Genomic DNA, 26,659 nt, shown 5'->3' with positions numbered 1-26,659 from the left:
CGCAAGGCGATTGGCGGAGAGGGGGAGAAAACCGGCATTGTGATTCGCGGCGTTGTCCTAAACTCTGGCTTTTATTGGTTCATCCAACGTGTCAATCAAAGCAAGGCTGTCTCCTCACGGCCGATGTCCCCTTCCGTTTCGCGGTGTGGGGGAGAGGGGAAATACTCGGCTCTGATTGGGCAAGGCGGGTTGTCTGTCACAACCAGGGCTCGGCCCTCGTGCCGGTTACGCTCCACCCCGCCCCGCGCACGGCGATTGGCGAACGGAGCCGGACGACCGTTTCCGATTGGTCCCGCCTACCGCGCAAAGTGATTGGGCGAAAGTGGGTGAGGGCGGGCGGTGATTGGCTAAAGGGGGTTTGCAGTCAGCGGCCGCCGGGTGAAGGTGAATCCCGCCTACCGCGCGGAGCGATTGGACGAAAGTGGGCGAGGACTGGCGGTGATTGGCTAAGGGGGTTGGCAGTCAACGGCCGCGGGTTGAAGCAGAATCCCGCCTACCGCGCAAAGCGATTGGGCGAAAGTGGGCGAGGGTTGGCGGTGATTGGTTAAAGGGGTTGGCAGTCAGCAGCCGCGGGGTGAAGGAGAATCCCGCCTACCGCGCAGAGCGATTGGGTGAAAGTGGGCGAGAGCTGGCGGTGATTGGCTAAAGGGGGTTGGCAGTCAGCGGCCGCGGCGGGGGGTGTGAAGGCGTGTCCCGCCTACCGCGCAGAGCGATTGGACGAAAGTGGGCAAGGGCTGGCGGTGATTGGCTAAGAGGATTGGCAGTCAGCGGCGGCGGGGTGAAGGCGGCGGCGGCGGCGGGTAGTCGGGCGGCCGAGGAGTCCGGCGCCCTGAGGCCATGTCCACCCTGACCCACAGGACCCGGCGGGCTGAGGCGGCGGCGGCGGCGGCCCGGGACGCCGAGCGCTGGCGGGACGGGCCGGAGGACGAGGAGAGGCAGCGGCTGGAGGACGGGGAGGATCCGGGCGACGCCAAGGAGCTGCGGCTGACGCTGATGGAGGAGGTGCTGCTGCTCGGCATCAAGGACCGGGAGGTCAGGGCCGCAGCTCGCCGCGCCGGGGGCTTGGGGGCTGAGGGCAGTGGCTCGCTGGGTCTCCGGGTTGGGCCACTGGATCCCCAGGGAGGTCTGGGGGTGCTGGGCCACTGGATCTCTGGGCTGGGCCACTGGATCTCCATGGAGACTGGGGTCAGCGTGGCCACTGGATCTCTGGGTTGGGCCACTGGATCCCCGGGGGGAGGGCTGGGGGTGCTGGGCCACTGGATCCCCGGGGGAGGGCTGGGGGTGCTGGGCCACTGGATCCCCGGGGGGGAGGGCTGGGGGTGCTGGGCCACTGGATCTCTGGGAAGGCCACTATACCCAGGCGGGTTACTGGATCCCTAGCTGGGCCACTGGATCTCCGCAGAGAGCTGGGGTACTGGGCCACTGGATCTTCGTGGAGATGGGAGTCAGCGGGGCCACTGGATCTCCAGGTTGGGCCACTGGATCTCCAGGGAGGTCCCCAGTTGGGCCACTAGACTATCCAGGCGGGTTACTGGATCCCTGGGGAGAGCTGGGGTACTGGGCCACTGGATCTCCAGGTGGGCCACTGGATTTTCGTGGAGATGGGGGTCAGCTGGGCCTCTGGATCTCCGGGTTGGGCCACTGGATCAGCAGGCGGATCCCGGATCTCCATGATCAGGTCAGCAGGGCCACTGGATCTCCAGGATGGCCACTGAATCCCCAGGGAGACCTGGGTACTGGGCCACTATAGATCCCCAGCTGTGCCACTGGATCCCCAGTTGGGCCACTGGACTACCCAGGTGGGTTACTGGATCCCCAGCAGGGCCTCTGGATCCCCAGGGAGATCTGGGTTCTGGACAACTGGATCTCCAGTAGGCCACTGAATCTCCAGGTGGAGCAACCGGGTCTCCACAGAGATCAGGTCAGTTGTTAAGTGGATCTCCAGGCAGATCCTGGATATCCATAGAGATTGGGGCAGTGGTCCACTGGATCTCCCTGGAGATCACTAATTTCTCACAAGGGAACATAGATAATTTTGATTCCATCCCGCTGGATCCTATGGTGTTGGCACATGGATCATTTGCTCCCTATCTGCATATTTCCACAAAACGGATTCACTGGATCTCCAAGGCACGGGCACTTGTCACAGCAGTAAGATCACTCAGTTGCTATTGGAGTGGCTTTTGGAGCACTGGAACTGGTAGGGTGTGGTCATAAAATAACCGGAGCACGAGGTAAAGGTGTTTTTTATAGTCCTGACGTACAGAACAATATGTTCACTGTTAGCCCAGAGACGGCTGGGTGTATACTGTGGGGATGTTGATCTCTCCTTCTCTGTGAAAGGAAGGGATTTGGATCCCAGTGACGGATATGTTGCAGTGTGACTAGAAGTACAGTGTGCTGTGCCCATATAAATAGCTGAATCTAAAAACCAAAAGTTTAAACACTCAGGTCGGGCAGCATCTATAGAGAGGGAAAAACAGTCAGCGTTTCAGGATCAGAGACCCTTGATGAAACTGAATATTGCAATTCCTCTGTGTGTTTCAGAAGATTATCTAATCGTCTACCATCGCCGATGAGGTAGTTCCTCTCTCCTGGTTTGAACCTTGTCCATCTGTTCATGACCAGACCAGTAGCTCCCCTTCCACCATTGCCAGTGGTGACCACCCCGCGCCCCCCCCCCCCCCCCGTCGATGATCTGCCCCTTATTTCCCACATACTTCTTATCTCTGCTCTTCCCCCTCAGTGACACCAGGCCTAAAACGCCTCAATCTCAGCTTGTGTGCTGATGATATCCAGCTCCCCCCTCACTTCCACCTCTCCGGCCCTCCTCCCTGTCGAAGTTGTCAGATTAACCTATCCAATGCGCAGACCCAGATGAGTGGAAATTTTCCTCAAACTAGGATTGAGGGAACCTCCCCAACCCCCCCCCCCCCCAACCTTGCCCCCACAGACCCCCGTTCCCTCTCCCTCCAGATCCTGGTTCTGTGTTTGTTCTCTCCATCGTCAGAGCTACCAGTTTCCATCTTCTGTAACTCCACCTGACCCCCCACCCAGACTCACTCACCCACTGCTGAAACCACCACCCATTGCCTTCATCAGTTCCAGACCGGGACTGTTCTGACCACCCCCCCCCCCCCCAGCCAAATTCCTGCCGTCTGTAAACACCAACTCCTCCAAAAGTCTGCTGCCCTGCGCCCCAACACGCACGGAGTCCCGTTCACCCAGTTAAGCATTTCCTAAAACGCTCTTTGACTTGCTTTCAAATTCCCTCTCCCTGGCTCTCTCCTGTCCTTGTATCTGTAATCTCCTCCTACTTCATGAACTCAGCTCTGACCAACTCCCATCGCTCAGCAATAGATGGCTGTGCCTTCAACTGCCAAGATCCTGAGCGCCGGAATTCCTTCCCTCTCAACCTTGGTGCCTCTTCCCTCTTCCTCTAAGATGCTCCCGAGGTTTTGGCCGAGCAGGAACTGCCCATGGCCGTAAATGGTAGCATTCTTCAGGTCAGTTCAAGAAGCTGTTGTTGAACCTTGAGATGTGTGTCTTCAGGCTCCTGTACCTCCTGCTCGGTGGCATCGAGAAGAGGGTCCCCACTGTCCACGTCATTGCCTCTTTTAGGTGTCCTCGGCGGTGGGGAGAGCTGTACCTGCGATGGAACTGGCTGAGTTCCACCATCCTCTGTATCCTCTTGGGTTTCCTGTGCATTGGAGTTTCCATACCAGGCTGCGATGCAACCAGTTGGAATGCTTTCCGTTCACATCTGTAGATGTCTGCGGGAGGGTGGGCAGGGGATGAGAGGGAGAACGGGTGCAGTGAGAATGAGCTTGATGCTCCCTCTGGATCTTGTCATGAGGGTCATACAGACTTGCACTGAAGTAGACGATCTGCTGTCTTTAACTCACAGAAACCTTTAGAGGGGAAAAGGCTGTGCTGGTGAGACTGAGTACGGGCCGGCACAAGTGGTGCAGCTTGTAGAACCGCTGCCTCGCAGTTCCAGAGACCCGGGTTCAATCCCCACCTCCACCGCTCTGTGCGTGTAGCGTTTGCACGTTCTCCCTGTGACTCCATGGGTTCCCCCCCCAGTGCTCTGGATTCCTCCAATATCCAAAGACATGCGTAGGTTAATTGGCAGCTACAAAATGCGTCTAGTGAGTAGTAGAATCTGGGGGAACGGGCAGAATAAATGAGTGCTTGGTGTCTGGCACAGATTCAATGGGTTGAAGGACCTGTTTCCTTGCTGTGTGACTCTAAAATGCTCCGTGACCTTACGACTTGCTGTAGTACCTTCACGTAGTTCATGATCACCTGTTTCTGAGGCTAGCACTTTTGTTTAATTAACCAAATCGAATCTAAGTTCACCACCCGCCGTGTATCTTAGTAATTACTTCAAGCAAAATGCTGGAAGAACTCAGCGAGTCAGGCAGCATCCGTGGAGGGAAATGGACAGTCGACGTTTTGGATCGAGACCCTTCATCTTGAGTCCAGGTGAAGGGTCTCGACCTGAAACGTGGACTGCCCATTTCCCTCCACGGATGCTGCCTGACCTGCTGAGTTCCTCCAGCATTTTGTGTGTAGTTCACTGTGCCAGCTGATCAGTGGGTCGCAAAATCTCGTCCCAGATTACTGTTGCCAAATACTGAGGGGCCCGCGTGGAGAGGACGTCTCCGTCAGTGGGAGAGTCCGGGATCTGAGGGCACAGCCTCAGGATAAAGGGACGTCCCTTTAGAACTGAGATGAGGAGGAATCTCTTCAGCTGGAGGGCAGTGAATCTGTGGAATCTGTTGCCACAGAGGGCGGTGGAGGCCAAGTGATTGGGTGTATTTAAGGCAGAGAGTGAGGTTCTCGATTGTTCAGAGGGTTCAGGGTTTCAGGGAGAATGGGGTTGAGAAAAAAAATCAGCCATGATTGACTAGCATAGCAGACTCGATGGGCTGAATGGCCTAATTCTGCTCCTATATCTTATGGTCCCCAAGCTGCAGGGTTTGGGTTCAGATTCCCTCCTGGAGACTCAGACAATCAAACAGTCTGCCCTAACGGGAGGCCGTGATAAATGCCTCGCCCTGCACAGGGGTTTTCCCCCTGTTTTTGTTCATCTGAACAAAATTGCAACAATTAATATCGCATGTTGTGGGAGGCTTGTTGCTGCACAAATTGGCTGCTGCATTTCTACGTGACAACAGTCACTACGCTTTGTTGTGGGGCGATCAGAAAGGTCAGGAGGAAATATTTTCTTGCATTCCACAGGCTCTTTACTCAGGTACCCCTGGGCCCAGTAACTGCTGTAACTGTCTGCCAGATCTGACCAATGCAAACGGGCCCTGCCTCTGTTGACTTGGCAATTCTCTGGCCCTCTTCCAAGGCTGTGCTTCACTCTTTTTTAAAAAAAAGTCATCACACCTGCCAGGGAAGTCGAGCTCCAAACAAGAACTGTCTTTCTCCAAAAAGACTGCTTCAGCCAGCTTTTGTGGTGCATGGTGAATTGTTTAAAGACCTTTACATCCCTTGCTGAGCAGATCCACAGATGATGCCTGATCTCCTGAGTGTTTCCAGCACTTGTTGCTGTCTTTATTTTGGGTTTCTGGTGTCTGCAGTCCTTTTGATTTTTCTTTCTTTATGGTTTATTCAGACTGGTCGGTCACTGCCAAAGCTTGCACTGAGAAACTGACTCAGGTAACCATCCCCACCTCCCTCCCCTGATCCTCCTCCTCAGATTTGCAGCACAAGGTCCCGTCCTCTCCTGTCAGCGCTTCAGTCTAGCTCCATGGTTGCACTGCAGTCCGAGGGTGCTGCATTGCCAAGGGTGCTGGCCTAAGTTGATGTTAAGTGAGAGCTGGTCTGCTTTCCCGGGTGAACAATAAACATGTCCGTGTGCTGCTAGAGTGGGAGATTTCTCTTGGTGTCTTGGACCTGATTTGATCCACGTATCAGTCACTAAAAGTAGTGAACTGCTCATTTGTTCTCTATGACACTGGGACACGAGTCTGTCACTGTATGACACCGGGGTACGTTACTGGTGGGGACGAGTCTGTCGCTGTATGACACCGGGGTATGTTACCAGTGGGGACGGGTCTGTCGCTGTATGACACTGGGGTACGGTACTGGTGGGGATGGGTCTGTTGCTGTATGACACTGGGGTACGGTACCGGTGGGGACGGGTCTGTCGCTGTTAACACTGGGGTACGGTACCGGTGGGGATAGGTCTGTCGCTGTATGACACCGGGGTACGGTACCGGTGGGGATGGGTCTGTCACTGTTAACATCGGGGTAAGGTACAGGTGGGGACGGGTCTGTCGCTGTTAACACCGGGGTACAGTACCGGTGGGGACGGGTCTGTCGCTGTATGACACTGGGGTACGGTACCGGTGGGGACGGGTCTGTCGCTGTATAACACTGGGGTACGGTACCAGTGGGGGACGGGTCTGTCGCTGTATAACACCAGGGTACAGTACTCTGCTGACCATCAAGTACCTGTGAATACTAATTCCATTTGTGTGTCTTCTGGCTATAACCTTCTGTGCCATCAGGATGAAGTTCAGTGAATAGTTACTTTGAAAGCTGTGTTTTCTGGAGTTGAATTAGTGCACTTAATACTGACTGGTTTCCAGTTATGTGTGATCTTGTAAAAACTTAATCTCCCACTCCCACGTTCTATGACGATGCTGTCCTGATTTCTGACAGGACTTTCCCTCATTCTACAGTAAAACTCCGATAGTTTGGTAATCTTGACGGTTCGGCTTGTGGCTCACTCCTGCAAGCTGGGGACCCAGAATGGGAAGGGGGATGTGCAGCTGGAGCCAGGGTTGGGGTCCAGAATTCCCAGGTTTGTGGCTAGATGCAGGGTCCAGGAATGTTTGTATATTCCCCGCTCCCGTTAAACTTGTTGGTTTAACTGGGAAGTTTATTATACAACTAGTAACATGCAAAAAGTAATGAGAAATGATGTGTTTGGGTATTAATAACCTAATAGTCTAGAAACTCTGCTACCAAAGGTGCTGGATTATTGGCGTGTACGTGCAAGGGCTTGGTCTCTACGTTGCTCTAGGTGTGCTAACCTTTGGAGGACTCCTGCCTTCAACTGACTGCAACTATTTGCCCGTCTCTCAGTGCTGTGACCTGCTGAACCAGCCAGACTGGTTTTCCCTGAGGTCTGCCCTGTTCGAGCCCCACAACAGGCGCTCCGCACCCAGCCTGAGGAAAGAGGTGACTCAACCAGGAGCGGAGCACTGCCGCTGGTTCCCACCTCCACTGCCAAGTAGGACGCACCAAAATACAAAGAATTGTTCAGTAATCTTGCCTGGGTACAAACTTGAAACTGAGCTCAGAGTTCTTCCCACATTCCCATCAACTCCCCCCAGATTGTACCCCTCATCCATATCCTGGGAGGTAACTTATCCTATTAACCAGCCATAGAAAGGGCACAGAGGAGATTTACAAGGATGTTGCCCGGATTGGGGAGCATGCCTTATGAAAACAGGTTGAGGGAACTCGGCCTTTTCTCCTTGGAGTGACGGAGGATGAGGGGGGACCTGATAGATAGATAAGATGATGAGAGGCATTGATCGTGTGGATAGTCAGAGGCTTTTCCCCAGGGCTGAAATGGTTGCCACGAGAGGACATAGGTTTAAGGTGCTGGGGAGTAGGTATAGAGGAGATGTCAGGGGTAAGTTTTTTACTCAGAGAGTGGTGAGTGTGTGGAATGGGCTGCCGGCAACGGTGGTGGAGGCGGATACGATAGGGTCTTTTAAGAGACTATTGGACAGGTACATGGAGCTTAGAAAAATAGAGGGCTATGGGTAAGCCTAGTAATTTCTGAGGGAGGGACACATTCGGCACAGCTTTGTGGGCCGAAGGGCCTGAATTGTGCTGTAGGTTTTCTATATTTTCTAACCCACTGACCCTTTGGGAAGCCAGAGCACCTGAAAGAGAGAGAGAGACCTGAAGATTCGGTGACGGGAAGAAGTGTAGATTCAGTTGGGGGGAGGGTGGTGGGGGGGGGGGAAAGAGGGAGTGAAGATTTGTCGGGGTTTTGGGAGGAAGAGGAGGTTTGTTGGGGGGTGGTGAGTGTGAAGATTTGATAGTGGAAAGGGAGTGAAATTTCAGTGAGGGGACGGGGGTGGTGTGAGGACGCAGGAAGGTGCATACACAGAATGGGGCGGACGTGTGCTGGGAAACCCTCGGCAGGTCAAGCAGCATTCATGGAGGAAGGAACAGAGGTGACTTTTTTTTTGTGTTGAAAACCCTTCGTCACAACTAGGAGAGAGGAAGCGAGTTGGTTTTTTAAGTTGCAGGGAGGATGGGGAAAGGGACGGATGGGACATCCCTGCTTTGTCCCTGAATATCGCTGAGCTTCTCGAGTATTATCGGAGGTCCACTCAACCTCGTCGTCCTCTGCTGTGTCACAGGAACAGCAGAATCGTGTTAGCAAGTGAGTCACTTGTCGCAGGATACCCTGCCCCTAACCATCTGTGTGACTCTTTTTATATATATCCTTTTAAGGATGCTGAAAGAGGCCTCCTGCTTTGCATCTTCACAAGGTCCTGCCTCTGTCAGTCCTGCCCCGGCAGTATCGGTTTGGATGTCATACTCATATCTCTGTGGTGGGGACTTGAATCTGCAATCTTCCATCTCTGGTGAGAAAGGTAAAAGTTTGATAAAACCTGTGCTGACTGGAGGTTGCTCGATCTGAGTACCATACTTCAGCGGAATTGAATGAGTCCTCTCTAGCCCTTTAATGCAACTTTGGAATTTGGAGTTGGTTTATAACTGACTCATGTATTGAGATACAGTGGAAAGCTTCTGTCTGCATGCCATATTTTGCGATCAGATGCATTTTTAACCAGAAACAATCATGTTGGTTACTAGTTTATTGAATGGACGTGAGTGTTATTGGGGTTGGTTTATTATTGTCACTTGTACTGAGGTACAGTGAAAAACCTGTCTTGCATACCGATCGTACAGGTCAATTCATTACACAGTGCAGTTACATTGGGTTAGTACAGAGTGCATTGAGGTAGTACAGGTAAAAACAATAACAGTACAGAGTAAGGTGTCACAGCTATGGAGAAAGTGCAGTGCAATAAGGTGCAAGGTCACAACAAGGTAGGTCGTGAGGTCAGAGTCCATCTCATCGTATAAGGGAACCATTCAATAGTCTTATCACAGTGGGGTAGAAGCTGTCCTTAAGTCTGGTGGTACGTGTCCTCAGGCTCCTGTATCTTCTACCCGATGGAAGAGGAGAGAAGGGGGAATGTCCCGGGTGGGTGGGGTCTTTGATTATGCCGGCTGCTTCACCAAGACAGCAAGAGGTGAAGACCAAGGAGGGGAGGCTGGTGTCCGTGATGCGCTGGGCTGTGTCCACAACTCTCTGCAGTTTCTTGCGGTCCTGGGCAGAGCAGTTGCTGTACCAAGCCGTGATGCATCCAGATAGGATGCTTTCTATGGTGCATTGATAAAAGTTTGTGAGAGTTTAGCCTGGTTACAGATTCCAAGACAGTTCACCTTAAATTCATGGAGGCATATAATAGAACTGTATCAAGGTGAAGTCCTGATCTCGCAGTCTACCCCGTCGTGGCCCTTTCACCTTATTGTTTGCCTGCACTGCACTTTCTCTGTAACTGTAACACTTCATTCTGCATTCTGTTATTGCTTTTCCCTTGTACTACCTCAATGCACTGGTGTTTAGGATGATCTGCCTGGATGGCATGCAAAACAATGTTTGTCACTGTACGTGTGACGACAATAAACCAGTTACCCAAAGAATAAAAACAGAATGCAGAGCATAGAGTTACAGTTACAGAGAAAGTGCAGTGCAGGTGGACAAAAAGTGTAAGGGCCACGACAAGGTAGATTGAGAGATCAAGTGTTCATCTATATTCTATAAGTGGTCCGTTCAAGAGTCTTAGAACAGCGGGATAGAAGCTGTCCTTGATCCTGGTGGTACGTGCTCCCAGGCTTTTGTATCTTTTGCCTGACGAGAGAGGGGAGAAGAGAGAATGTCCGGGGTGGGGGGGGGGATCCTTGATTATGTCGGCTGCTTTCTTGAGGCAGCAGGAAGTGTAGACGGAGTCAAATAGTGGATCTTCCGGGCAACTGAGTAAAATGCACCTTTTAATTCTGATGAGTGCAAGATGGAGAATAATAAAGCTCACACATAACACAGTGAAGGGAATATTGAAGAACAGAGGGACTTTGGTCTACAAGTCCAAGGATCCCTGAAAGTGACAGCATGGGTAGATAAAGTGTGAAGCATGTGAGGAGGATACATACCTTCATTAGAATAGACACAGAACACAAGAGCAGGGAGGTTACGGTACATTGGTCACGGCACAGTTGGGATACCATAGTCGGAATCCAAAATACACCGTGTGAGGGGGTGGTGGGGGCAGAGACTCTCGCGACATCTGAGAAGTACTTAGATGAGCACTTGAATCGCAAAGATCAAGTGCTGGTTAATTGGGTTGGTATTCAACGGTAAGTGTAGGCACACTGGGCCGAAGGGCCTGGTTTATCTGCTGTGGGACTTTATTACTATTTAGTGGAGTTAAAAGCTTTTAGTTAAACCACGTCAAATTTGACAGGGCCTGTTCTGAGAGGCTGAAGAACCATAGGCCTGTCATAGTTTGGGCTGAGATGAGGGTTGTGGATCTTTGGAAGCTAAACCCTTCAGGCCGATGGATTTCTGTACATGAATAAAGGGATATGGAGATTGTGTACATCCGTGTGCGTCTCAGGGAAGTGATTACTGACGATGTCAAAACCCGAGACCCACCCAAGCAGAGAACCCACCATCTGTTGGTTGTGTCATGGCTTGTGTTCAGATACTGAGCAGGTGGCACCTTCACATCCATTCTGAGATTTGCCAAGAGGGATTACGAGCAGCCTTTCAAATGTGTTTGCTTAAGAACTCCATGCAGGAGGGTGCAGTTAAAAAAACCTGATGCAATTATTAAAGGGGTGGGCTGGTGTGATTATGAACTGCAGGGATCAGGAAGTCATGCATTTGGTTAACGTAAACACTTCCTTGTCCCATGTTCTCTGTGACATAAAGGAAGCCATTCAGCCCACAGACTCTGTACTGGATCTCGTTCCTTCACTATTTTCCCCTATAAGTTATTTTACCAGCAGTTTGCCCCCAAGATTCTTTCACTTGTTTACGCACTAGTGGGGCAATTTACAGCAGCCAACTAACCCAGTAATTCCCCATGTCTTTGGGATGTGGAAGAAAACTGGAGCCCCCAGGGAACCAGAGCACTAGGGAGAACGTGTAAACTCCACACACACACACACACACACACACACACACACACACACACACACACACACACACACACACACACACACACACACAGGACCTGGGTCACTGGAGCTGTGAGGCAGCAGCTGTGCCACTGTGACGTACATTCTTTTAATCATCCACCTCGTTCTTGCTTAAAACCTACACTGCTCCCTTTTTAACCTTTGCCCATTAACCTCCCGACTTTCAGTCTCAGGCACACCTTATCTGAATGATGTGGTTATCTGTTCTATCTCCCCGCCTCTTCCCCCTGCAGTGGGAACACTCCTTCCTAACATGTCTCCCTGGGTCAGGATGCAACTGCAGTCCTCTGAAGCACAGGGCAACCCTCCTGTGCCAAGTTGCGCTCCGGTCTTGCCTGCCAGTTCCCAGGCAGTGAGCTGCTGCTTCTCCCCCAGGGGATTGTATCAAACCTCTTGGGCAGGTGACCTGTTGGCTCAGGTTGGTAAACAGGGCTGCTTACATTTGCAAGGCTAATCCGTCCATGTTAAATTGCACTGGAGCAGGACATTTATCACACTCGGCCAAGGCAGAATTTCATCTCAGTACTCTTGCCCCTCACCTCCACCTCCTGTGGTAGAAATGTGAAACTTCACCTGTTTTTGTATTCACCGTTGTGGAACCATGGCAGGTAGATATAGGTATGGTGTAGGTCATCTGTGATCTAATTCAATCACAGAACAGGTTAGAGGAGTTGTGAGGCTCCTTAGTGTGTACATTCCACATCTTAATCTGTGTGTCTCTCTCTCTCTCTCTCTCTCTCTCTCTCTCTCTCTCTCTCTCTCTCTCTCTCTCTCTCTCTCTCTCTCTCTCTCTCTCTCTCTGTGTGTGTGACTGTCTGTTTGTGTGTCTCTCTCATCTCTCACTCTCTCTCCTCTGTCAACACCCAGCCTTTCTCTATTTTGCCCTCACATCTCTGAAACTCTGTTACGTGACACCGCTGATTCCTTTCTCGCTTCGATCACTCCCTCAGGGTTACACCTCGTTCTGGAACGACTGCATCTCTGCCGGTCTGCGCGGCTGCATCTTGGTGGAGCTGGCGCTGAGGGGGCGCATCCAGCTAGAGCCCGCAACCATGCGCCGGAAGAGCCTGTTGAACCGTAAGGTATGTGGGCGGATCAGGTTGGAAGGTGGGGTGTGGGAGGGGTGGGGTGCAGTTGAGAGTGGAGTAAGTGGGAAGCAGGACTCAATAGAAACTGTGCAGACCTCCTTCAGCGTGGAAACTCCTTGATCGCCTTTGTGCACTTCGACCTTGGAGTGCATCACGGCGGATCCCAGTCCTCCCTGGGTGAGGCCGCATTTGGAGTATTGTGTTCGGTTGTGGTCATCTTGTTATAGAAAGCTGCCATTAAGCTGGAAAGAGTGCTGAGGAGATTTGAGGATATTGATGGAATGACTTATGGAGAGAAGTTGGACAGGCCTAGAACTTTATTCATTTGAGGGGCATTTGATGTCTCTGGGCTTGTACTCAACGGAGTTCAGAAGGATGAGAGGGGATCTCATTAAAACCTCCCAGATACTGAAAGGCCTGGATAAAGTGGACGTGGAGAGGACGTTTCCATCAGTGGGAGAGTCCGGGATCCGAGGGCACAGCCTCAGAATAAAGGGACGTCCCTTCAGAACTGAGATGAGGAGGAATTTCTTCAGCCAGGGGGCAGTGAATGTGGAATCTGTTGCACAGGGCTGTGGAGGCCAAGTCATTGGGTGTACTTAAGGCAGAGATTGATAGGTTCTCGATTGGTAAGGGGGTTAAGGCTGATCGTGAGAAGGCGGGAGAATGGGGTTGAGAGAAAAGAATCAGCCATGATCAAATGGCGAGGCAGACTCGATGGGCTGAATGGCCTAATTCTGCTCCTATATCTTGTTTATTAGAGTGTAGAAGAATGAGGGGTAACCTTATGGAGGGTGAATGCACTCTCTTTTCCCAGGGTTGGGGAATCGAGAACCAGAGGGCACAGGTTTAAGGTGAGAGGGGAAAGATTTAATAGGGACCTGAGGGGCAACTTCTTCACCCAGAGGGTGGTCGTATATGGAAGGAGCTGCCAGAGGAAGTGGTTGAGGCAGGTACATTAACATTGAAAAGACACTTGGACAGGTACATGGATAGGAAAAGTTCAGAGGGATATGGCCCAAACGCAGGCAAGTGGGACTGGCTCGGATGGGTGTCTTGGGTGGCGTGGACCAGTTGGGCTGCAGGGTGTGTGTGTGTGTGTGTGTGGCTCTGTGACTGTAGTCCTGCCTTCCCGTTCCCGGAGCAGTCAGGCACACTAAATTGCATGCAGTCGAGCAGCTTGTTGGGGCTTTCAGCGGTTGGGTAAATGACTGATTTTCGTTTCTGTTCCTCTCTACCCCACCCACACCCCCTCCCCATCTCCCTTCACCCTACCCCCCCGCCTTCCGTTACAGGTCCTCTTCAAATCCGATGCCCCGACTGGTGATGTCCTCTTGGACGAAGCCTTGAAGCACATCAAAGCCACCGAGCCCACCGAGACGGTCCAGAGCTGGATTGAGCTGCTCACAGGTAATGGGGAGACGTCCCGTGCGCGTGGGCTTTGGTGGGGGGAGGGGCAGCTGCACCGGGAGCAGGAGGGCTGTGGTCTTCACACACTGCCGCTTCCCTCTGGGGATCGAACCTCCTGATCTTGGGGATCGACAGGATACTCTCCAGTGGGGAAGCGGGCGTTGGTTCACCGTCCCCAGGATCTGGCAGATTCCCTGCGGTTTGCCCCCTCCCTCAGTAACATGGTGTCCGATCCTCCCGTCTCTATTTGCTCCCACCCCCAGTCCTGTAGTCTACCCCAACTTCCAAGCTCCACACTCACTTCCCGTCCCCATTCCTTCGTTCCCTGGTCTCCTCCTCACTGGCTCTGTCCTCTCTTCTCCCTCAGTGCCTCCCCGATCCCAAGTCACACCCTGTCCCTTACACCCCAGCAACTGCCACTAGCCCAGTTGATGCTACACAGAGAGAGAATATGAGAGAGAGAGAGAGAATGAGAATGCCCGAGCAGCTGGGTGTTGCCTGTGACACCGTGCCACATCTAGCCTTGGGGTTCAGAAACTGAACTGGAGTAGCTCTCTATACAATGTGGCTTCAGGAGCAGGTCAGAGGCCTGACAACTCCCCTCCTCTCTCCCCAAAGCCCGTCCACCATCTACAAGGCTCGAGTCAGGAATGTGACGGGACACTCTCCACCTGCCTGGGTGATTGCAGCTTCAACAACATTCGAAAGGCTCGATGCCGTCCAGGACATCAGCAGCCCGCTCAATAGGCACCCCATCCACACCCACTCACTCACTCCACCACCGACACACAGTGGCAGCAGTTTGTACCATCTACAGGAGGCACTGCAGCAACTCACCGAGACTCCTCAGATAGCACCTTCCAAACCCACCACCTCTCCCGGCTGGAAGGACGAGGGCAACAAACACACGGGGAACACCACCCCCTGGGAGTTGTCCTCCAAGCCACTCCCCATCCCGACTCGGAAATATATCCCCGTTCTGTCACCGTCCAAATCCTGGAACTCCCTCCCTGACAGCACTGCAGGTGTACCCACACCTCAAGGACCGCAACGGTGCAAGAAGGCAGCTCACCACCACCTTCTCAAGGGGCAACTAGGGGCGGGCAATTAAATGCTGTGAAGCCCACAACCCCTCGTATTAATAATAAAATAACAATTGAATTTTGAAACTGGGTCAAAGTCTAAGACGGCTTTTGGGTTAGTGCAGCCACACCATCACAGCTCAGCGTCTGGGCATTTTTACCCCTCTGTCTGTCACTGCTGTCATTGATTGGCTGGAAAGGTTCGGAACTTGGTCCTGTGCAGGGGCTGGCCAATCCCAGCCAGTGCACAAACCTCCTGCCATCTTACGTGGTCACTGAGGCTGGAGGATTCATTGAATTTTTTTTAAAAATTGAGAACAACTAAATATTTCCGCTCCCTCTCCTCCGATATTAGCTGGGTCAGGGACGCCTCTGCGTCCTGCCGGTGTTGTTACCTAGGTGGTCTCCAGCACCGCTGCCTGAGCTTGCTGCAGCCATTTTGTTACCTCCTCAGACTCCCCACAGACGTTTACCTTTGTCTCCTGCCCGATATCTCCCTCTGCCTCACCTGTAACAGCGGCCTTGCGTTCCAGCGCTCCGAGCGCCGAGCTTCTACTTGGTGTCAGAAGCAGGCCCTTTGGCCCACCGAGTCCGTGCCGGCCATTGGCCGACCACTTACGCCGATCCCGTTTTAACCCTCCCCACGTTCACGTCGGCTCCCCCCACATTCTCCCACCGGCACCTGAGGGGTGGGGGGGCAATTTACACTTACCCACCAACCCAGAAGTTTGGGACATGGGAGGAAAGTTGTGCGGTCACAGGGAGAACATACAATCTCTCTCGCTCTCGCTCTCTCAGCGTTGGAGGTCGGGATCGAACCTACGGGAGCTGTGAGGCAGCGGCTTTACCCGCTGCATGGCTGTGCTGTCCCAAGTCCTCAGCCCTCCCCACTACCTCAGCATCAGACTCCCTGTTTGGACGTCGGATCCTGGATGAGCTGAAGCTCGCTCCCAGTTCGATACTTCCCACACCTCCGTTGCTACAAGCTACATCTCCCTCCTTGACCAGTTCAGCAGCCTGGGTACTCCCCCTACCTGAGCTGTCACCTTGCATTGTTTGCTATCGAGTTCCTCTCCGTGGAGTCACACAGACCCTTCACCTCACTGAGTCCTGACTGACCAAGCACCCGTTGACACCCATCCCACGGAATTCTCCACTCGCACGATCTTTCTCCACCCCCACAGCCTCTGCTCTCCTATTGAAGGAAGCTCCATGGTTTAGCTGCCTTCTCTCAGGCCTCTTCCGTCTCTTGACCCCCAGAAACATCAGCCCTTGAGGAAAGAAGGCTGCGGGGGCCGGGGAGCCGGCCTGATAGAAGTCTTCGAAACTCCTCTCAGGTTTGAGAGGAGCAGGTGTAGGGGAAGTTGCAGAGAAGAGATTAATAGGAGGCTCATTGTGAGATGGTCATCCAGAACAAGGGCGGGGAATTCGGAAGTAACCATCTTACCCAAAGAGTCATGAGAATGTGGAACTCTGGGGGGGAATGTTTACAAGGAGACCTGCTTGAAACAACGTTGGTCAGGCCACACCTGGAGCACTGCGTGCAGTTCTGGCTGCCACACTATCGGAAGGAGGTGATCACACTGGATAGGGTGCAGAGGAGATCCGCCGGGGTGTTGGTCTGGGATTCAACAATGAGGGCAGGGTGGGGGAGGCTGGGGGGTGGGGACCTGACAGAGGTGGCATATGATAGTGAGAAACTTTTCCCCTTCTCAGTGGTGCCCACAACCATAGGTTTAGCGTAAGGGATAGAATAGTGGGGTTTCGAGGCAGAAACTTTTTCACCCAGAGGGAGGGTGGAATCTAGAACACATTGCCTGACGGGGTGGTGGAGGCAGAGACTCGAGTGTTGAGATGTGTACTTGAATAGGAATTGGTTTATTATTGTCACATGTACCAAGGTACAGTGAAAAACTTGTCTTGCATACCGATCGTACAGGTCAATTCATTACACAGTGCATCGAGGGAAAACAATAACAGAATGCAGAATAAAATGTCGCAGTTACAGAGGAAGTGCAGTGCAGGCAGACAATAAGGTGCAAGGGCCATAATGAGGTAGATTGTGAGGTCAAGAGTCCACCTTATCGTACTAGGGGGGGCCATTCAATAGTCTTATAACAGTGGGGTAGAAGCTGTCCTTGAGCCTGGCGGTGTGTGCTTTCAGGCTTTTGTATCTTCTGCCCGACGGGAGAGGGGGGAGAAGAGAGAATGTCTGGGGTGGGTGGGGTCTTTGATTATGTCGCCTGCTTTCCCGAGGCAGCGAGAAGTGTAGACAGAGTCCATGGAGGGGAGGCTGGTTTCTATGGTGTGCTGGGCTGTGTCCACAACTCTCTGCAGTTTCTTGCGGTCCCGGACAGTGCAGTTGCCGTACCAAGCCGTGGTACATCCAGATAGGATGCTTTCTGTGGTGCATCGATTTTAAAAATTGGTGAGTGTCAAAGGGGACATGCCAGATTTCTTCAGCCTCCTGAGGAAGCAGAGGTGCTGGTGAGCTTTCTTGGCCGTGGCGTCTACGTGGTTGGTCCAGGAGAGGATATTGTCCCACTGCAGACCAAGCAGGATTGGTGTAGATAGGTACCTGATGGTTTGGAATGAAGGGCCTGTCCCTGTTGCCATGGACTCTCATCCAAAACCCTCCATGTCCCATCTCCCACCGCCTCCCGTGCTGTTGTCTTCCACTGGGACCACCTCTGATTGCAGGTGGTCACGCTGAAAATCCCTCCAAGCCTCCTGGATTTCCCAAGCTGTGCAATGCCCAGAATCTGAGGGAGGGATTCCCACCTTTCTCCAGGCAACTGGAACGCCGAGAAGTGGACGGGTGGACGTAGGGGATGCGGTGAAGGATGTTCCTGCTCGTGGAGGGGAAACTGGAACCAGAGATGAGGTGCAGGGGCCGCCAACTTGATCGGGAATTTGGGAGAAACCTTTTGCAGGGAGAGGAAGGACTGTAGAGCTCGGTGCAGGCAGTAGGGATGGGTTATGGCTGGGGTGGGGGGGGAAGCTGGATAAACATAGGAGGGAGAGAGGAATAATGGGAGGGAGAAGGAGAGGAGGAGACTGTAAGCAGAAACACCAGACTGGAGCAGAGAGGCTGAGTGGCCTCTTCGTACTGTAAATTCAGTAGACACGAGAGACTGCGGATGCTGGAATCTGGAGCAACAAACAGTCTGCCGGAGAAACTCAGTGGGTCGAGCAGCGTCTGTGGGGAGAAGAAGGACTTGTCAACGTTTCAGGAGTGTCCTGATGCAGGGTTTCGACCCAAAACATCGACAGTTCCTCCCCCCCCCCCAACTCGCTGAGTTCCTCTGGCAGACCACCAGGTTATTTGTTGCTGTAAGTTCTGTGATGCCACATAGAAGGGAGGCCATTGTGCAATACCTTTACAGTAAACACAAGAGTGGTGGCTGTGTGGAACAAGCTACCAGAGGAAGTGGTAGTGTACAATTACAGCACTTTAAAAGAAAGTTAGGCAGGAAGGGTTTAGAGGGATACAGCCCAAATGCAGGCAAATGGGACTGGCTCAGGTAGACAACTTGGTCGGTATGGACGAGTTGGGCCGAAGGGCCTGTTTCCCTGCTGTATGACTCTGACCAAGACGAGCAGGTTTTACGGGCTACTGGATGGTACTCCTCTTAATACCCCAGCATATTTTTATTCGTTTTGTTTTGCATGCGAGTTTAAAGGAAGCATAAAATTGAACCTCAGTTGAGTTCAAGCTTGTTAAAACAACCCATGTTCCGGTGTCCACACCCCCAGCTTACACTCCGCACTAATCATCGGGAATTCTAGGCAATCAGATACCGGATGATCGGGGTGTTACATCGTCCCTCTCTCCTCTGACCATTGATATTCCTTCTGCTTGAAGTGTTTGTCCAGTGTGATTACAGAGACCACACAGTTGAACAGGGGGTGAAATTCTTCTAGCATTAGTGGACATTTGCCCATTCAGTCAACGCTAGCTCTCTTGACCAATGCAGTCAGTCCCATACCGCTGTTCCTCATGGACCTGCAACTCCCTTTTCTTTTAAATCACCAAGTATTTACTCAGTTGCTTCCCGAAAACTGTATTCACTGCAAATCGCCTGCCTTCCAAATGTCAGCCCTTGTGTTGCAAGCAGTTATCATTTGTTTACTTTGATCCCTTCAAATCCTGCTGTCAGACCTCTCCCCGATGTTGTGCATTGTTAGGAGATTGTGCATCTCTTCCTCACTGCCCTCTTGTGACTGTAATCTCTCCATTTCCCTGCCTCTATTCTAACAAGACTCGAATGGGCCCCCCTCCATCCCTCCTTGAGCTGGTGACTGGGATCAGTCCACCTTGCTTCTTGACTGGAATTGGATGCAGCACCCCTGATAGGGGCTAGCTAACAGTTTCAGAGGGATTTGGGATGTGTCGGTCAAGGAAGACAACATGTAGTTGCAAGGCTGGGGAGCGTTTCTCTAAGGGGGTGAGGGCAAGATGGTTTTTAGGAAGGCCTTGTATCAAAGATTAGTTCCTAGCACCTTTGATAAGATCATAGGATATAGGAGCAGAATTAGGCCATTCAGCCCACAGAGTCTGTTCCGCCATTCAATCATGGCTGATTGTTTTTCAACCCCATTATCCCACCTTCTCCTGAAACTCTTAAACCACCCCCCCCCCCCTTACCAATCAACAACCTGTCAATCTCTGCCTTAAATGCACCCAATGACTTGGCCTCCACCGCCCTCTGTGGCAACGGGTTCCACAGATTCACCGCCCTCTGATTCCTAGTCATACACGACAGAAACAGGCCCTTCAGCCCAACTCATCGACACCAGCCAACATGCTTTTCTAAGCTAGTCCCATTTGCCTGTGTTTGGCCCATATCCCTCTAAACCTTTCCTATCCATGTACCAGTCCAAGTGTCTTTTAAAATGTTGCAGTTGTATCCACCTCTACCACTTCCTCCGGCAGCTTGTTCCACACACCCACCACCCTCTGCGTGGAAAGATCTTCCCCTCTGGTCCCTTTCTCACCTTAAACCTGTGCCCTGAAGTTTTAGACTCCCCTATCCTGGGGAAGAAGTCTCTGACCATTCACCTCTACGCCCCTCATGATTTAGTAAACTCTCACCCCTCAGCCTCCTTCGCTCCAGGGAAAACAGTCCCAACCTCTCCTTGTAACTCGAGCCCTCCTGGTAACATTCTCGTGAATCTTTCCTGCACCCACTCCAGAAACACATCCTTCCTACGGTGTGGCGACGAGACACAACAGTCCAAGTGTGGTCTCAGCGACGTTCTGTTGAGCAAAATGACATTGAAGTACAGATCAGAGGCAACAAACCCAGTGCTGGAGGGACTCAGCGGGTCAGGCAGCATCCGTGGGGGGGAAATGGACGGGCAGCGTTTCGGGTCGAGACCCTTCATCTGGACTGAACGAAAGCGGGGAGATGGCCGGTATAAAGAGGTGAGGCAAAGGGGTGGAGCAAGGGCCGGCAGGCGATAGGTGGATCCAGGTGAGGAGGGGGGAGTGGGAACAGTGCCAGAAACCGGGAGGTGAGAGGTGAGAGGTGGAGGTGACAGAGTCTGATAGGAAAGGAAGATGGAGCGTGGAATAATGGGCAGGAGGTGGGGAGGGGACCCAGTGGGAGGGGTGTGTGGGTGATGGGCGGATGGAATGGGTGGGGGGGGGGGAAGAGACGGGGCGATCAGGAGGAGAGAGGAAATGCTGACTGTCCCTTGCCCTCTGCAGATGCTGCCTGACTCGCTGAGTTCCTCCAGCGCTTTGTGTGTTGTTCCAGATTCCAGCCTCTGCGGTCTCTCGCATGTTCTCTGTAGATCAGGGGGTGACCTCCGTTTTTTTTTTAAAAGGACAGATGTTGGGAGCCTTGTGGGGACACTGCAGGAATCGCACTCGGGGGAGAGGCAGCTGTTTGCAAGTCACATCACCGATTTGGCTGGAAGAACTCAGCAGGTCAAGCAGCATCTGTGGGTGGAGAAAGGAATTGTCGACATTTCCCTTCCGCAACCCCAGATGCTGCTCGACCCGCTGGGTTCTCCCACAGCAGATTGTCCGTTGCTCCAGGCACCGGCATCTGCGGTCTCTTGTGTCCTCAACAATTAGGCGGATGGGATTAATTGTCACATATCCTACCAAAACAGAAAACGCTCAGCAGGTCAGGCAGCATCTGTTGAAGGAGGAACATTTGGTGTTGGTTTATTATTGTCACTTGTACCGAGGTACAGTGAAAAACTTGTCTTGCAAACTGGTCATATAGGTCAATTCATTACACAGTGCAGTTACATTGAGTTAGTACAGAGTGCATTGATGTAGTACAGGTAAAAACAATAACAGTACAGAGTAAAGTGTCACAGCTACAGAGAAAGTGCAGTGCAATAAGGTGCAAGGTCACAACAAGGTAGATCGTCAGGTCAGAGCCCATCTCATCATATAAGGGAACCGTTCAATAGTCTTAAAACAGTGGGGTAGAAGCTGTCCTTGAGTCTGGTGGTATGTGCCCTCAGGCTCCTGTATCTTCTACCCGATGGAAGAGAGAATGACTTAGGTGGGTGGGGTCTTTGATTATGCCGGCTGCTTCACCAAGACAATGAGAGGTAAAGACAGAGTCCAAGGAGGGGAGGCTGGTGTCCGAGATGTGCTGGGCTGTGTCCACAACTCTCTGCAGTTTCTTGCGGTCCTGGGCAGAGCAGTTGCCGTACCAAGCCGTGATGCATCCAGATAGGATGCTTTCCATGGACCTCAACTATTTCTCTTTCCCTTTGCAGGCTAGCTTCCAGGTTTGCCTGTGGTACAAAATAGGTGGGATTGTTAGTTGGAAGGAGGGTGTAAAGAGTTTCAAAGTGCGTGGGTGGGAAATAATGTGGAAAATTGCGAGTTCAGTGCACAGAATGGAAAAGCAAAGTTTTTTTCTTAGATTGTAACAGTCTAAGGAAACCTGCTGCTGTTCAGAGTTCCGGATGTCCATGTACGTAGTCACTGAAAGCTAACACAGATGCAATAAGCAAATAGAAAGGCAAACAATCTGTTGGCTTTCATTACAAGAAGGTCGGAGTCTGTCAATAAAGATGCCTTATTGCAGTTTGCTTAGGGATTGCACATGGAATACTGTGCACAGTTCTGGTCTCCAGTTAGAATGTACTTGCCATAGAGAAAGCGCATTGAAGACTGATTCAGGGCTGATGCGTGTGTCGTATGTGCAGAGACTGAGTAGGCTGAGATTCTTCTTTAAAATGGGAGGAGATGTGATGGAGGTACATAGATCATGAGGGGCACAGACAGGGTGAAGACACATCGGCTTTTTCCTCTGGGAGGAGGTTGCTGAAAACAAGAGGGCCTAGGTTTAAGATCAGAGGTGAGAGACAAAAGGGACATCAGGGGTAGCCTCTTCATGCAGAGGGTGGTGCATATTTGGAATGAGCTGCCAGGAATAGTGGTTGAGGCGGGCACATTAGCAACGTTTAAAAGCCATCTAGATAAGTACATGTATAGGAGAGGTTTAGAGGCCTATGGGCCAAACGCGGGCAGATTGGACTGGCTCGCTGGGCAACACAGTCGGCATGGACAGGTTGGGCCGAAGGGCCTGTTTCCATGCTGTATGATTCTATAACTCAGTCTCGTTGAAACTTACAAAACTCTTACAGAGCTGGATGCAGGGAGGGTGTTTCCCCCTGACCGAGGAGCTGAGACCAGGGGTTACATCTCCGAACAAGTGGTGGGACATGTAGAACTTGAGATGAGGAGAGATTTCTTCACTGGAATCTTTGGAACTTTCCATCCCAGAGGGCTGCTCGGTCGTTGAGTTCTGAGATTGATAGATGTCTGGATGTTACAGGTGATTGTGCAGAGAAACAGAGCCAAGGTAGATCAGCCACCAGCTTGATGAAGGGCGGAGCAGCCTTGAAGCACCAGATAATCTGCTCCCCGCGTGGTCTAGGGATAGAGGGTACTGGCTTCGGGTCTTCGGATGCTCAGTCATAGTATTTGAGATCTAGCTCTGTACACAAAGTGGGGAAAGGAGTGTGGGTCAGGGTTGTGTTGAGAAGTGAAGCAAGCTCATGGGCCAGAGTGACCTAATCCGGTTGTAACAAGCCATCCGCTGGAGGAACTTAGCGGGTCGAGCAGCATCTGTGGGAGGAAAGGAATTCGGGCCGGTACCCTGCATCAGGACCCAAGCCGAAACGTCGACAGTTCCTCCCACAGATACTGCTTGACCTCCTGAGTTAGGACATAAAACAGTCCAGCACAGGAACAGGCCCTTCAGCCCACTGAACGAACAAAACTAATAATTAAAGGCCTAACTAAATCAATCCCTTCTGGCTACACGATGTCCATCTCCCTCCATTCCCTGCACATCCGTGAGTCTCTTGAACGCCTCTATCGTATCTGCCTCCACCACCACCCCTGGCAGCGCATTCCAGGCACCCACTGCTCTGTGTGTGTGGGGAGGGGAAAAAAAACTTGCCCCGCACATCCCCTCTCACTTTAAATTCACACGCTTTATACAAGGAGCGTTTGTCGGCTCTTGGGCTGTATTCATTGGCGTACAGAAGAATGAGAGGGGACCTCATAGAAACATTTCAAATGTTGAAAGGACTGGACAGAGTAGATGTGGCTAAGTTGTTTCCCTTGGTGGGTGAGTCCAGGACAAGAGGGCACAGTCTTAGAATTAGAGGGTACCCATTTAGAACAGAGATGAGGAGAAATTTCTTTAGCCAGAGGGTCATGGATTTAGGGAATTCGTTGCCACATACAGCTGTGGAGGCCCGATCACCGGGGGTGTTTAAGGAAGAGAGTGATAGATATCTAATTAGTCAGGGTATCAAGGGATGTGGGGAAAAGGCTGGGAATTGGGGCTGGATGGGAGAATAGTTTAGCGCTTGGTGAAGTGGCGGAGCAGACTCGATGGGCTGAATGGCCTACTTCTGCTCCTTTTGCCTTGTGATCCAGTATTAGACATTTTGACCCTGGGAACAAGATACTGGCTGTCCATCTATGCCTCTCATCATCTTATAGACGTGTGTTGCTCCAGATTCCATAGAACTATAGAGCACTACAGCACAGAAAACAGGCCGTTCGGCCCTTCTAGTTTGTGCCGAAACTTTATTCCACTAGTCCCATTGACCTGCACTCGGTCCATAACCCTCCAGACCTCTCCCGTCCATGTATCTATCCAACTTATTCTTAAAACTTAAGAGTGAGCCCGCATTTACCACGTCAGATGGCAGCTTGTTCCACACTCCCACCACTCTGAGTGAAGAAGTTCCCCCTAGTCCTTCCCCTTTCACCCTAAAGCCATGTCCTCTTGTACTTATCTCTCCTAATCTAGGTGGAATGAGCCTACTCACATTTACTCTGTCTGTACCCCTCATAATTTTGTAAACCTCTGTCAAATCTCCCCTCATTCTTCTACGCTCCAAGGAACAGTCCTAACCTGTTCAGTCTTTCCCTGTAACTCAACTCCTGAAGACCCGGCAACATTCTAGTAAATCTCCTCTGCACTCTTTTTCAAGCTTACTGATATCCTTCCTATAGTTAGGTGACCAGAACTACGCACAATACTCCAAATTTGGCCTCACCAATGTCTCATACAACCTCACCATAACATCCCAACTCCTATACTCAATACTTTGATTTATGAATGCCAGGATGCCAAAAGCTGCCTTTACGGCTCTGTCTACCTGTGACGCCACTTTCAGGGAATCTGAACTCCCAGATCCCTTTGTTCCTCTGCACTCCTCAGTGCCCTACCATTTACTGTGTTTGTCCTTCCAAAATGCAACACCTCACACTTGTCTGCATTAAATTCCATCTGCCATTTTCTGGCCCATTCTTCCAGTTGGTCCAGATCTCTCTGCAAGCTTTGAAAGCCTTCCTCGCTGTCCACTACGCCTCCTCTTATTCCAGCATCTCTTGTGTCTCCCACCCAGTCCCGTTGCCGGTTCTTACCCCTTGTTCACCTTTTTTGTTTCTGCCCCGGCGCAGGAGAAACGTGGAACCCCCTGAAGCTGAACTACCAGATCCGTAACGTTCGCGAGCGCTTGGCCAAGAGTCTGGTGGAGAAGGGCGTGCTGACCACCGAGAAGCAGAACTTCCTGCTCTTCGACATGACCACCCACCCGGTGACCAACGACACGCTGAAGCAGCGCCTCATCAAGAAGCTCCAGGACGCTTTCCTCGACCGGTGGGTGAAGGAGCCCCAGCGCATGGACAAGCGGCTGCTGGCGCTGGTCCTCCTGGCCCACAGCTCAGACGTTTTGGAGAACGCCTTTGTCCCACTCCTGGACGAGCAGTACGACCTGGCCACCAGCCGGTCGCGGGAGCTGCTGGAACTCAACCCGGACGTGGAGTGCGCAAAGTCAAACGGCAGTGAGATGATCTGGGCCGTCATGGCTGCTTTTACCAAGTAACACTCTCAACAATCCTTTCCTTTCCTTTTGAACGATGGGAATCTTGCTGGTTGAGGGAACAATCTAATAGTGCAGTGTTTCTCCGTACTCCCTTGCCCTCCCTTCCCTCTCTCTTAGATCCTGCATCTTCCCATTTGCCTCTTCTCCCCTGACCAATAAGAGGGTGACCCAGGTGCAACTGGGCACCCTGACTCTGAATTTACTTCCCCCCCCCCCCCCCCCAATCCTTTCAAGGCTACTTGACCAACCACCCACGATGAGGGGTGGTAGGAAGGATTCAAGGGAGCGAGACACATTTAGAGGCAGTCAAGGAGGGCCACCACATTGGATTAGATCGTTGCCATAGTTAATTCTGGCCTCTGGCTGGCACTGGTGCTCACTTGGCTCAGTAGCCCCATCCTATGGCAGGAGGCCAGTACTGCAACAGCGGTGGTCAATGGCCCCTGTTCTACCAAGGCAGGACTTTGAGGGAGGGTGGGGATGCAAATCTTTGAACTCTTAGATCGACAAGCAAATCCTAATTTAATGCCTTACGATAATCAACTGCTTTAGTGAACCGTAGTTTTTGTCTTCTTTCAAATCCAAGTTCCCAACGATCCCAAGACCCAAACCCTTGGGTGTTCCCAGTGTGACGTCACTCTCCTTGATGTGATTGAAGGGGGAGAGCCCGAATCGTCAGCCCGTAGTGGGGATGGAAGAGGGCAGACTTGACCGCCGTCAGGGTGCGGAGGCTTTGCACGAGTCTCTGCAAAGATTCACCCCCTCCGACTGCCCTACATTCTACCCCTCCCCCGGGTTACACTGCAGTGGTTACACCAGCTGTGACTTCCTCGGGGGCCATGGCTACACTGACTGCTGCTGGTGGGGGAGTAAGTGGCGGGGATTCACGATGTTTCGGGGAGGGTGGGTGAGACTTACACCGGGTGTTTCCATCTCCTACCCCTTCCGTTGGGGAGGGGGGGGTGGGGGGGGGCCGGTTAAATCCCTTCTCCATGTGCCATATCCGTCAGCCCACTGACAAGACAGCCCCGTGCTTACAGACCAGTCAAGGACACCATCCCTACCCTCCCTCCACTCTCTCTCTCCTCTCCCAGTGTGAGACGTCCACTTACAGTTGATGTTGGACCTAATTCCTGACCCAAGACCCCCGGACAGTTCTAACATCTCCTTTATTTGGAGAGAAAAAAAACTACTCCTCAATCTGATTTTTGTTGAAAGAGCACAGCGCTGTTTTACGGGCGATCACTCACATTCTAAATGACGCCTAGAATCTACATTTATTAATTTTCATTCCGCTCCCTTCTAGTTTTTCTTTCACTCGTGCATCTAACTGGAGGTGAGGCTGGACCCGAGGATCTCTCCCACCTCCCC

The 26,659-nt window shown here is 52.0% G+C and overlaps 1 protein-coding gene across 1 annotated transcript; it reads left to right on the top strand.

The window, feature by feature from the left end:
- Window positions 1–755: 755 nt before the first annotated feature.
- On the top strand, window positions 756–25,515 carry LOC127587520 (Golgi phosphoprotein 3-like). Its single transcript, XM_052045913.1, has 4 exons — window positions 756–1,032; window positions 12,270–12,401; window positions 13,703–13,817; window positions 24,864–25,515. The coding sequence occupies exons 1-4, from the start codon at window positions 838–840 to the stop codon at window positions 25,286–25,288; spliced, it is 867 nt and encodes a 288-aa protein (XP_051901873.1). The 5' UTR covers window positions 756–837; the 3' UTR covers window positions 25,289–25,515.
- The last annotated feature ends 1,144 nt before the right edge of the window (window positions 25,516–26,659 follow it).

The sequence above is a fragment of the Pristis pectinata genome, chromosome 40, assembly GCF_009764475.1.
Source record: "Pristis pectinata isolate sPriPec2 chromosome 40, sPriPec2.1.pri, whole genome shotgun sequence".
NCBI lineage: Eukaryota > Metazoa > Chordata > Chondrichthyes > Rhinopristiformes > Pristidae > Pristis > Pristis pectinata.
This window is presented reverse-complemented; position numbering and strand designations above follow the sequence as displayed.

Bases quoted from the DNA above. Each gene is read 5' to 3' on its own strand.
- LOC127587520 (XM_052045913.1), top strand. From the start codon at position 838: ATGTCCACCCTGACCCACAGGACCCGGCGGGCTGAGGCGGCGGCGGCG. The intron at 12,402-13,702 runs GTATGTGGGCGG...CTTCCGTTACAG, and splicing joins AGAGCCTGTTGAACCGTAAG to GTCCTCTTCAAATCCGATGC. The intron at 13,818-24,863 runs GTAATGGGGAGA...GCCCCGGCGCAG, and splicing joins CTGGATTGAGCTGCTCACAG to GAGAAACGTGGAACCCCCTG.